Source organism: Electrophorus electricus, chromosome 17 (assembly GCF_013358815.1).
Source record: "Electrophorus electricus isolate fEleEle1 chromosome 17, fEleEle1.pri, whole genome shotgun sequence".
NCBI lineage: Eukaryota > Metazoa > Chordata > Actinopteri > Gymnotiformes > Gymnotidae > Electrophorus > Electrophorus electricus.
The window spans coordinates 10,231,686-10,244,386 of record NC_049551.1 but is presented as its reverse complement, the minus strand read 5'-3'; the positions used below and the strand labels follow the sequence as shown (position 1 = coordinate 10,244,386).

The following is a 12,701-nucleotide window of genomic DNA, read 5'->3' as shown; positions in this document are numbered from 1 at the left end:
AAAGATGTGCAGTTGGAGGGAATCAGAAAAACAGTGAGTCACATACATACGGTACATTAACAGCACCGAGTGAGTAATTAATGGAGGATGCCCGTAATAAAACCTAAGTGGTGTTTTATACGTGTGTATTAGTCTTGGTAGTAATTCCATGTTCTCTTTGACACCCCTTATAAAAGTGAATTCTCCACTGCTCATGTGGCCAGAGCAATGCGCGATTCTGTACTCCGTATGCATGAGACTGACGGGGTCTGTTGGCCTTCTCTTACAGTGTTATTGCTTAGCGAGCACAGCGCCCCACAGTCACAAAGGGAAGCCGAGATTAGGAGAGCACTACAGGGTGATACAAGGAGGACAGCCGTAGCATGAAAGATATGGCAAACAACAACACATACACATACATGTCCATTTACACACATCCCCAGTTATATGCATACACAAACATGTCCATTTACACACATCCCCAGTTATATGCATACACAAACATGTCCATTTACACACATCCCCAGTTATATACATACACAAACATGTCCATTTACACACATCGCCAGTTATATGCATACACATACATGTCCATTTACACACATCCCCAGTTATATGCATACACAAACATGTCCATTTACACACATCCCCAGTTATATACATACACATACATGTCCATTTACACACATCCCCAGTTATATACATACACAAACATGTCCATTTACACACATCCCCAGTTATATACATACACATACATGTCCATTTACTCACATCCCCAGTTATATGCATACACATACATGTCCATTTACACACATCCCCAGTTATATGCATACACAAACATGTCCATTTACACACATCCCTAGTTATATACATACACATACATGTCCATTTACACACATCCCCAGTTATATACATACACAAACATGTCCATTTACACACATCCCCAGTTATATACATACACATACATGTCCATTTACACACATGCCCAGTTATATACATACACATACATGTCCATTTACACACATCCCCAGTTATATACATACACATACATGTCCATTTACACACACACTTTTATATACATACCCACACATATTTATATACTTACACACACATATATACCAATTTGCATACATACCCATTTGTCCAAATCCACTGCCTAAAGAACACGGTGGAAGATTAAGATAATGAATCAGGGAAAAAAGACAATGCAATCAAACACATGTTCTACTATAGCACATAATTTCTCAGTCCTGCCTTATTTGGAATTTCTTATTAATATTTCAATATAATTGACTACTAGCAAATTTCATCTGAACCCATATAAAGGAGCAGACTTGAATGAGGAGATCTGGAGTATGTGGAATGTTAGGGTTTGTGTTGTGCTCTATATGGTGTTTCCGTCCGTTACTGCAGTGTGCTCACCTCACTAGTGTGGGACAGTGTTCTGTAGTGTGCTCGCTTCACTAGTGTGGGACAGTGTTACTACAGTTTGCTCACCTCACTAGTGTGGGACAGCATCTCCTGCAGTGCTCGCACAGACAGCGACTGCTCCAGGATGAAGCAGCATATGGCCAGATCCGGTGGAACATTCTGGAAGATGAGAGGTGCTCAAATGCAAAACAAAATAACCACACATCATATGCCCATCTGCTTACCACACACCATAAACGAATCCGCTTGTCTATGCCCTCAAATCAAATCAAAGCTCCACCACATATCACTGTCTCCTGCTGTGAGCCGAGGTGTTCAGCAGTACCTGGGCGTTAGATGTGGTCTCCAGGAAGCACAGACGATTCCCAAATCCCTCGCAGGACAAGCAGAGCTTAATCTGCTCCTTCAGTATGGTAGCTGTGCACTGGAGGACTACCTGGTCCTCCTACAAGACGAACAGAACACACAGAACAAAGCTTACAGGACACCAAACTATACAGGACTTTAGATTTACAGGATATGAAGCTGTATAAAATAAATGGCCATACAAGACAGAGCCTTACAGCCCACAGTGTCTCTCAGGATAAAAGCCTAACAGTCTTTTTATGCACCACAGGACTAAACCTAAACTGAAAACTCAGACAATATTTGTTCTCAGTCCTAGAGTGCAGTATTTGTCCTTCATGTGGATTTAAAACCAGCACTGCAAGCATGACAATGTTGTTTTATGTGGCCATGATTTGCAGTGTGACACCGATCAGGAACATTCCTCAGAAGAGCCCTGTGAGCCCTGTGCAATGCTGCTGCCAACACGGGGTCCTGTTACAACAGGAATACATTTAGAGAGGATTAGAGGCACCTGGGGGGAGTGGAAATGTGTGAGAAAATTTAATTGTACAAGCAAATCACAGAATTGTGTGTGATTGCATGCGTGCGTGTGTGTGTGTGTCTGCGCGCACATGAACACATTGGACTTGCTGGCTTTGAAAGGTTTCCAGGATTTTTTACTACCAACTTGGCTGTCAGCAGTGGTTCTGGGAGTAAACCAAAGTGTTTTAGGGTGTAAGGGTTTTGCTGAAAATGAGAACAGTATACAGCTGCTAGTAGAAAAGTAGGCCTGTTCTTAATATATGTCAATACGTCAATTGCTCTCTGTCACCCACTTCCCTCTCTCTCTATTTCAGGCCAGACCACCTGCTTTCTATACCTACTGCCACCCTTGGGACACAAGTGAACACATTAGCACATCACACATCTCCATAGTGCACACACACACTCTGACAAGCACAGGGCTAAACACAGCATTTAACACAGGGTTAAACATGGGGTTAAGTACAGCAACAAACACAGGGTTAAATAAGTAGCAAACTAGTCTAAACACAGGGTTAAACACAGTGCCAAACAATGGATTAACCATGGCACTGAAGACTGAGTTAAATACAGCATGGAACACATGGGCCAGACATGGGGCAAAACACAGGGGCCAATTGCAGGGGTAAACACAGGGCCAAACACAGCCCTGAAAATAACACAATAGCCAAACAGTGTTAAACACAGCCCTGAAAATAGGTCTAATCACAATGGCCAAACACTGGGCTAAACACAGCGACCAAACAGAGAAACAAAAAGAGAGAATTAGCCATAGCGGCCAAACACAGGACCCGAGCACAATGATCATGTGTTGATCTGTTAATTTAGTGTCTGGCAATAGTTGTACTCATTGTGACGTGGCGAATGATGAATACTACTGTATATCTAGTTTCCCATTGGAGCTACTGTTCTAGACTTCAGATACATTTGACATAAAACCATCAGTAGGTTAAACACAGAGTTCTGTGGTCCTCCTAAGGGGTCTTGAAACAAAATGATTGCCTGAAAGGTTTAAATTTCTATTATCATTCTGTCATTAATGGCAGGATAATGATCTCAATTTGAGATCTCTCAGAATTCAGCAATGCATTCACTTCCAGTGTGATTGTTCACAAACTTGGTCCTGCATTCTTTATGCACTACACACACTCTCATTAAAGAGTCGGTCATCTTAAAGCAAAAAGGCACCATTTGCAAGCACTACACTGTGCATAGTTCTAAACTACTTGCAGAATAATACTGCTCAGTCTTGGTGATGCCCAGGGTGTTCATTAATCGGCCCTGGTCCAGCAGTGCAAGGCATCTCCCAGTGTAGGAGCGTCTGGGTTCTCACACAGTGAAAACTGCACAAGCACGTTTTCTGAGCAGATTAATAAAATCATTAACAAAATTAACTTATAGGTTTAAATTTAAAAATTAGGAATGTTTTCAAAGGGTTTGTCTGATTATGTCACTACCATACCAATGCTCCAAATATGAACTATAAATCTATAGTCATTCTCATTAACACAGAGGGACATGTAATACATATAAATAGACCAAACGAGCCAGCTGTTGCTCATGGAGGGATGAAAGCAAATGCCAGTCCTTCCTCTGGGTGAAAAAAAAAAAATATATAATATATATATATATATATATAAAAAAAAATATATATATATATATATATATATATATATATATATATATAGAGAGAGAGAGAGAGAGAGAGAGAGAGAGAGAGAGAGAGACTGTTAAGCTGACAGTCAGACTGAACAACACACTTGGCTATGGTTGCTATGTTTTCTGGAATGGTATTGTTTAATGTGGTTTCTGGATTGGTTTTAACATCAGTTTCTGGTGATTTGGCACTTGGATTAAAAATTAATTTACCAGGACTTGTATTAAATGAAGGCCTTACCCCATAGAAAACCACAGGAAAACCCTAACTCTGGAGCACGTCTAAAACCCTAACTCTGGGGCACATCTAAAACCCTAACTCTCGAGCACGTCTAAAACCCTAACTCTGGGGCACGTCTAAAACCCTAACTCTAGGGCATATCTAAAACCCTAACTCTCGAGCACGTCTAAAATCCTAACTCTAGGGCATATCTAAAACCCTAACTCTAGGGCATATCTAAAACCCTAACCCTAACATGCTTCTGTTAACAGCCATGTGACGAGCAATCTATAGCTGGACCAACACAGATGCTTCTAGAAACACGATTCATTATCATTCCCACATGCTTTCCTTGTCTGTAGCAACATTACGGATATATTTATTTCCTAAAGCCCAGATTATGGGTGACTGAGTATTGAGACTCAAGGAGGAGTGTTCCCTGGAGTTCAACAGCATACATCTCAACAGCAGGACAGCAGAGTTCAGTTATAAAGGTGCCTGGCTGGGAACCTGGTGCTCAGGTAGACAGAGGCAGGAGAGGCACGAACAGGCCTGAAGAACTGAACAACACTCATGCTTTTGTTCCGCTCACCGTCTGAACGGTATACATAAAGGAATTCTAAGACGGGGAAATATGCTCTTTCTTAACAAATGTAACCATTGTAGGCAATAGCGCAGTATGTTTTATGCTCTTCTTGACACTGCACTATGAAGTTGACGAGCACTCATGCTTTGAGAAATTGACATAGTGCCTTTGAGCTAGATCATTTATTTTACTGAACATGAGCAAGGATACCCATAGAAGCACGTTTACTCTTTACCCAGCAAAGGACATGAGAGCAGCTTCCATATCAATCCACTACTAGCTCTTCTTACTACCTCCACTTTTCTCCATCACCAAATTTTCCATTTCAGTTCTTGTAGATCTTGTAGATTCATGGCCAGACACCCTGCTGGGGGAGGGGTGGAGGCTGTGGATATGCCACTGTGTCACCCCAGCTGTCTCTGGCAAAGAATAGAGCCCCCGCCCAACCCCCGTGACATCACAACTCTTGCTCTAGTATAAATAACAATGGCAGGACAACCAGGCACCTGTCCACGCCACTCTACTGCTCTTCACAAAGATCAGAAAATGAAATGCAACAAACCCTTCACAGTACAAGTTGAAAGGTAGCCGTGTGTCGAACACTGCAACGAGCCACGTCTGTTTAAGATGTCATTTACAACGCAATCTACACGATCCCCCCCACATCACCACAACAGTCCTGACTGTAAAGACACCAGAGTTTTTACTCACTGTGCGTAAGAACTGGATCTCCTCTTCTCCCTCGCCACCTTCTGCCATGGTGCCTGGAGCCCCACAGGAAACGGGTTTCCCACTCTGCCCCTCTCCTCTACAGCCACAGCTCCTGTTCACTCGGCTGGCCTGTTGATTGTGTGTGTGTATATGCGTGTGTGGGTGGTTGGCTGTTCTGAAGGACAGAGGAGAGTTCTGGTTGTGTAGAGTGAGAGACTAACAGGCGGTTCCCCTCTCTCAGCCATATATGGTGGGGCTTAAAAACCTTCCATTCAGCTCCGTTTACTGTGCAAAAAAAAGATGTCTGAATACTGTGAAAAAAAATAAATGACCTCTGGCAATGCCTCCATTGCTTATATGGTAAAGAAGGGAAAGGAGAAAATTCGGCTTTTGTACCATGTAACCCCGTCCAACACCACTCACACATCCCCCTCATTCACACAACCCTCTCTACTAACACTCAATCACACAACCCACTCTGTAACACACTCCAGATAACTCCCATAACACACTCTAAACTGAACAAGCATATAAGAGCATAGAGACAAAAACACAACTTGTACCAAACATGCTGAACTAAGAGTAAGAAGGACTACTCTATAGCTTGGTTATTTGGTTCTAAAGTTTTTTTTTCTTTTAAGAAAAGACAAAAAAAGTCTAAATTCATTTTTATTAAGGAACAAAGAAAGTCAAACTAAGCAGAGAACACAATACATTGAACACGATCCCAAGGAACATAGATAAGCATGAATTACATTTTAATGTGACTGCCAGTGCTTCCATATTATTATATATATAATGTGTTTGTTAAAAATAACCAGGGAAAAAGCATATGGAAGGAAGCACTGGTTGCATTGGTATATTAAGGTGTGAAATGTTTAGAACGGTGAAGGCTTCCAGGCGGCCAGGCGGGCCTCGTGCGAATGCCATCGGGGAGAGTTCCTATAGCGTCTCCTAGAGCCCTGAGACCTAAACTGAAAGGCAGCAGGGGACAGATCCAGGGAAAATTTCTCACTCATACTGCTGTTTATGGAAATCAGACCATCATATGAAAGACAAGCGATGTCTGTGCATGGGGAAGCCTCATAAGGAGGGCTGGGGTCTGGCTCAGGGCACTGGTCTGTGTAGCTGGTGTACAAGGGGGACAGCGGCTCTGCTTTCAGTGCTGTAAATGAGCATGGGTATACAGGGGGACTCGGCGGCTCCATCTGCTGGTCAGATGGTGTAAATACATCATGCTGCATGTAGAACTTGGAATCTCCAGGTGACCATGAAAGTACTTTAGAACAAGTCTCTTGGTTGGCTATGTGGCACTGCTGCTCCAACACCTCATGCAGGTCAAACTCAGACTGAGGACTTTGGACTAGCGGTGCATGAACACATGCAGACTGCGGGTCAGTTAGGAGCTCAGGTCCTCCAACCTGTATGTGCTGCTCTTCCTCCAATGTCTCAGAGCCAATCAAAGTCTGGTCCTCGGGAGTAGGTGACTGGTCAGGGGGGCTATGCAGGGCTGGAGTCTCCAGCCCATGCACAACGCAAGCTGCAGCGTCCTGGAAACCCTCGTCAGTGGACTCTGCAAAGGGATCTGCACGCGTGTCGCTTAACTCCACAAACGCCTGCTTCGTTTGCTCTGGCCTATGGGAGCTCGGCTCTGCCAGTAGCTCTGGCACCTCCTCTTGACTGAAGGAGCGGCTGAACCTGCGCGCCCCCTGCCTGCGGAGCCGCACGGTGGCCCTCACAGGGCCCAGCTGCGGGGGGGGCCGTGGGGTCCTCAGCAGCACAGCCAGGGCCCCAAAACCCCTCAGCCGCTCAACAACCGAGAGGCGCTGCTGCCGCCGCTTCAGGCCCAGCTCAGGGTTGGCCGTCTTGTCCTTCTTCCCCTCGTCAAGCATCGCGGGTCCGAGTTCCGGCTCGCACCCCTCCTTCTCTTCTCCTTTGGCCTGTTTCCCTCCAGCCGCAGACACGGCCGCACTTACGGAGGCTGCCCAGCCCGAGTTAGCAAAGGCAGCTTCCTGTGAGCCAGCCTCGCTGTGAAGTTGGACATCATCAGCACAGTGCTCCAAGCTCACCTCGGGCATGCTAATGGACCGACGGGGGCGAGAACCCCTCCTGGACCTGCTTAAACGCTGCTGGGTTTCCAAATTTGGCTGGATATTCTTTCCGTTCATCTGTACTGGATGTCTTGGCCCTGAACTCCCAGCTACTTCCCGGGGCTCACATTGATTGCCAGTCTGCAATACCTCATAGTCTACTACCACTTCTGAACTGGCGTTATGGAGCAGGACCCACTGGTCATCACAGGGTTCCTCACTGCCCTGAAGGTCTCGCAGAGTCTCTGCAGACTCTGGAGGCAGAACGTCATCTGGCTTCTCTGCGAAGCTGCAGTTGAGAAGATCTGGATCGTCGTCAACTTCGCTCCCAATTATGACTGCAAGAAAAAAAGGAGACTTGACACAGCAAAAGGTCCCTCGGTGCAGAGAACATGCATGTGATGGGTAAGGCTTTTTCAGTACTTAAAATCCTTCAAAGAGGAAACTCCGCACACCTGTTCCTGGCTCATCAATCAGGATGAAGGGAACGCTCAGTGACGCGCCCATGGCTGAGTCCGAACGGTCCTGCAGCTTTTTGCCAGCACTCAAGCTTTCTTCACAGTCACTGCAGGGACTCACACTGGGCGCCTGTTCGAACACATGTGCCATTGAGTATCCACAGGACCCCTAATCTGCTTGGAAAAGCCTTCAATAACCAACAATATTCCGGACTTACCATACTGCTGTTGCTGCTACTGGACATGCTAAAGAAGCGGAGAGACCTCTTCCTGCGGTGAACAGAACCCTCCGGCACTGGAGGTCTTAAAGAACACACAACGTTAGGCTCCCCACTAAAGGACATGCTTACAAAGAAGAGGCCCACGTGGTCAAACCCAAACTCCTCAGGTAAAAGAGCTGAACAGCACTGAACACTGCTACATGCAGCCTCCTGGACGGACAGACCCAGTCCCACATGTGGCTTTCGATTAAAGAACGAAAACGTAGTCAATTTACTCCAAGGTGAAACGCTTTGCGTGTCAGGAAGGCTAGTCCGCATGTAGTGTGCTGGCAGTTTCACTGAGGCTTGCTGCATTTCAGGGAGCCATGGGAGGACTCACCGATGTGACTTTCTGTGCCCCCTTATTTGACTCCTCCTCTTTGACACACTGGGGTGGGGATCTTCTTTGATGTTCTTCTTTGCATGAGGACTGCCTACAGGATCACACACACACACACACACACACACACACACACACTTTACCTGAGGACCACCTAGGGGATTACACACACACACTTTACTTGCACATCTAATAAGCCATCTCTGAAACATCCTGATTCTCTGAAAACATTTTTTTTTATACTACACATGTTTTTTTATTTTTATTTTTTAATTAATTTTACATATAACTGCTGACTTACCTTCAGGGGAATGACTACACACAGTTTGGCCATCCTCTCTGAGGTCATGCAGTGAACGCCTGAGTGCTCATATAACGGAAATAAAACATCAGTAAGGCAAAATACCAGGAAGCAAACAGGTCCCAAGTCCCAGTTCTCTCCAAGCTGTGGATGTATTTTCCAGGTCTTAGCACCCTCTAGGCTCTGAATGGATTGTACCTCTTCTTGGCAGATCCATCCACTTCCAGGACCGTTTCCTCAGATGCTTTCCGTTTGACCGCACTTGGTGACTGGGGGGTAGGGCTTTTGGAGGACGGGGTGTGGCTTTTGGAGAGTGGCTGGCCTACTGAAGTAATTCACATTTCACTAAACACATTTACTAAAGTAAACAAATACACAACTTATTAAAACACAGAAATGACGTGACCATTACCATGTTGTGCATTTTACCTAAAACAGCTTCTACGTAAACAGACGGTCCAGTGTGTGTGCGGCCAGGCTTCAGTTTGGACAGTGCATCCACAAATATTTCTAAAAAGATTTGGCATTAAAGAAATACCATCAACATCTTGTTCTTCAGAGGAAACAAAAGAAAAAGACTTTAACAGCCATTCGCCACTGGTACTCTCTCCGATGTTGGTTTGGTTCAACAGTTCCACACCAGTGTAAAGAAGCAGCTTCAGGAGACTCACCACCAACACTTTTCCTCCGTTGCCTCCTCAGACTCCTGTAGACACCGAGGCCAGTTATCTTACTAAAGGTAGCACCATCTGCTGGAGAGGAGGACTCATTTCTCTCCACTGCTCCCAGCGTATCCAGCACAAACGAGGGAACAACTCCTGATACACACACACACACACACACACACACACACACACACACACACACACACACACACACACACACACACACACACACACACACGGTAAAAACGAAGGATGGAGAATCTCATTCCATCAAATGAATACCAGATGCAGTAGTAGTACTCGGAACACCAAGCTTGGTGTGAAGAGTCTGTGCGGCTGTTTTCACCAGGTTTACCAATGCGATCGGCATGCAAAATGAGAGCTTTGACGACCGCAGCCTGGTGGTCCAGCTCTCTCTCTGTGTGCACAGTCAGCTTGGAGGGCTGGGCTGGGCACTGCAGCAGGTTAGGAGCCATCACCACTGCCAGGTTACCCACTTCCATCCTGTTCTCAGCGCACCTAGTCCAGACCGAAAATGAGCCTTATTCCCAAGCCCAGTGTTCCTCAACCCAGTCCTCAAGACCCACCAGATGGTCCACAGTTTTACTCTCTCCCACCTCCAAACACACCTGCTCCTGGTACAGGTGCACACTGGGAGCTGGCTTGGAGACCCAAACACTGGGTTTTGAAACTAACATGGGCATAATGAAAGTTTAGTTTCTAGCTGCAAGAAATGTATACAGATAAATAAATGAAGCATGCAAAAATGTACCAATGCATAAATTAAATGGAAAAAGAAGGAACACAAGCATGAAGAAAGGTAGGAATTAAGGAGTAGTGCCCTTCAGTAGTCAGTGGGTGTTTAGCTAAGGCTAAGGGAAAGGGCTGCAGGTGGGTGGGTGTGCCAACCTCTGTGCCACCTGACTGAGGAAGGAGCAGAAGTATCGGAGAGTGCGGGCATGTGCAGGGGGCAGGAGAGCCGTGAGCAGCAGTGTGGCTCTGTGCCTCCTGTCCTGCTGCTCATGCCGGGGTTCGAAGGTCTGGGCCTGGCACAGGGGCCCCTGTAGCTCTGGAGGGATCAGAGGGTTCGGCAGCTCACGCAGGAACTGTTTCAGCAGGGAGGTAACGTCACAGGGCTGCAGAGAGGCCACACAGGGAGGGCTGAAAATCTGCACACCCTGCTCCACGTCTGCCTGGGGACACCAATGAGGCAGACAGTGAGTCTCAGATAGGCACAACATTTAAGTTCACAAAGACATGTTTTTGTTTTGCGCATCATAATGCTTTCTAATTTAAGTGAACTACAAAAAGCCCATACAGTTCAGAGTAAAATTAGCTTTACAAGACAACATTAAAATAATGTTAATCTTACAGGAAATTCTAAGAGTAAATGTACTCCTTTGACACCGAACACAGCGTTTGGAGCGTTCTAGAGTGTACCTTTAAAGCACGGATGCGCCCCACAGAGCCAGTTTTTCTAAAAAGCCCTTCGGTGTGCAGATGCTGAGAGAGGTATTCACAGGCCTCCACCAAGAACCTGAAAACCAGCAACAGCTCAACCACTACCAGGCCCGGCGAACGTTTCAATTTGCTTTGTTTACAATGAGAGTTTAGCATACAGAGGCACTGTTCCATCCAGTTCAGTCAAGTGACGTTGAGGGATCAACTGCAGATCACGTCCAAAGGCAAACACCTGAACCTCCTGCCAGGCAGAGATTAACCAGGATCATCTTTTCTCAGCATTCATGCGCGTGGTAGCAAAATACACGTATTGATGATATTTGTAACTTCTTTGCAGTCTGCCGCTCTAACAAACTATGGGGAAATGCTGTGAATCTCAAGGAAAATTCGATCAGACAGAAGCGCTCTAACCAATCTCGACAACGGATGGCGGATTTACCTGGTTAAGAGTTTCCCCAGAAGCTGCATCTCCGTTTAAGAAGTTCTTCCAGTTTTTCACGCGTATACCAATTGCTTTCAAAGCATGAACGATGGCAAGCAGACGCACACGGTCCTCGGATAGACCAGGCATTGGAACATATGACTGTTTACACCTCAAATGAAATTAGTTTTGTCCTAGCACAAATACTTTGACCATGTAAGAAGCTTGATATCCCGCGCAAGCATAGGTAAAGCCTTGGCCGGCACCTCTGCTTGGGGGAAAAGCAGTCATCAATACTTCGTGACATGATTGGTCGTATTTCCGGTCTCGGGCACTCATCTTCATTACGCAAATATGACTTTTAGATCGATTTTTTTTTAAATTAGGGATTCTTTTAATAGGTCACTCAAAATACCGAAAATAATTCTAGAAATCTAAATATAGATTTTATTTTCCTTGTTGTAGACTTTTATCATCAAGCAGATGACACATCTGACAAAACACGTGTCGGATTAACGCAAAAGTAACATTTCAACATTGTATAGTACCTTAATAATTACGATGACGGTCGAGTCTTGCCAAATTGCGGCCTCTAGTGGTAAATCTATCACCAAGCAAACGAAGCAAATCACGTAAACGAAATCAAACCCAGGCGTAAACGCAATGAAGTTTCTGAAAAACAATCTTCTGAGACGTCGCATCCATTGTTCCACATTTCCTCTGTAGCGTGGAGCAGTAGGTTCTAGTAACAGACAGTGAGACAGCCAACTTTGAGTCCACTGATGTAGAGCAGAAAGTTGAGCAGGCTGATCCAGTCCAAACTAGTCCAGCAGAGGTCTACTCGTGAGGTACTGGTTACTTAACATACATGACCGAAAAACCAAATTAAATATTACCGCAATAACTGGTAGTTGTATATTGTGATATAATTGACTCCAGACCCTCAATTTTTTGATAATTAATACTGAACACAAGTGTTGTCAATCCTTTAAAAAGTATTTAATTAACAAACAAGAAGCCTGTTTCAGGGCTGTGGTAACATTAATGTAATGATGAAAGATACTCCAAAGGTCATCCATGTTATTGAACTTCATATAAGCAGACAAAATAGTTTATCACTTAAACACACAGAAATGGTAGTCAATAAGCTTGTTCAAGATGAGCAATGGTAGGCTAGGAGCATCAAGCCAGTCTTCCCTGCTGTACCCCACACAAGTCAACAACGGTGGAGGTCATCGTGGCACGCTGGTGC

General features: G+C 45.1%; 2 protein-coding genes across 2 annotated transcripts in view; both read right to left on the bottom strand.

Moving 5' to 3' along the window:
* ryr1a (ryanodine receptor 1a (skeletal)) overlaps positions 1 to 5,589 on the bottom strand; it is a 61,098-nt gene extending 55,509 nt beyond the window's left edge. Inside the window, 4 exon segments of the mRNA XM_027006938.2 lie at positions 1,115 to 1,135; positions 1,477 to 1,569; positions 1,736 to 1,855; positions 5,454 to 5,589. Coding sequence (XP_026862739.2) covers positions 1,115 to 1,135; positions 1,477 to 1,569; positions 1,736 to 1,855; positions 5,454 to 5,501 — 282 coding nt within the window. The 5' untranslated portion in view covers positions 5,502 to 5,589.
* A 570-nt stretch (positions 5,590 to 6,159) lies between these two features.
* On the bottom strand, positions 6,160 to 11,599 carry zgc:153345 (uncharacterized protein LOC566129 homolog). The gene is made up of 13 exons (XM_027008225.2): positions 11,453 to 11,599; positions 11,187 to 11,260; positions 11,008 to 11,104; positions 10,477 to 10,760; positions 9,923 to 10,086; positions 9,574 to 9,720; positions 9,348 to 9,412; positions 9,101 to 9,219; positions 8,903 to 8,961; positions 8,602 to 8,695; positions 8,220 to 8,304; positions 7,999 to 8,131; positions 6,160 to 7,881 (listed from the first exon to the last, which is right to left on the bottom strand). The coding sequence occupies exons 1-13, from the start codon at positions 11,597 to 11,599 to the stop codon at positions 6,332 to 6,334; spliced, it is 3,018 nt and encodes a 1,005-aa protein (XP_026864026.2). The 3' UTR covers positions 6,160 to 6,331.
* Between the last annotated feature and the right edge of the window lie 1,102 nt (positions 11,600 to 12,701).

Bases quoted from the DNA above. Each gene is read 5' to 3' on its own strand.
- zgc:153345 (XM_027008225.2), bottom strand. From the start codon at position 11,599: ATGCCTGGTCTATCCGAGGACCGTGTGCGTCTGCTTGCCATCGTTCAT. The intron at 10,761-11,007 runs GTACACTCTAGA...TGGTGTCCCCAG, and splicing joins GGCGCATCCGTGCTTTAAAG to GCAGACGTGGAGCAGGGTGT. The intron at 10,087-10,476 runs GTTGGCACACCC...GGTCTGGACTAG, and splicing joins CTCAGTCAGGTGGCACAGAG to GTGCGCTGAGAACAGGATGG.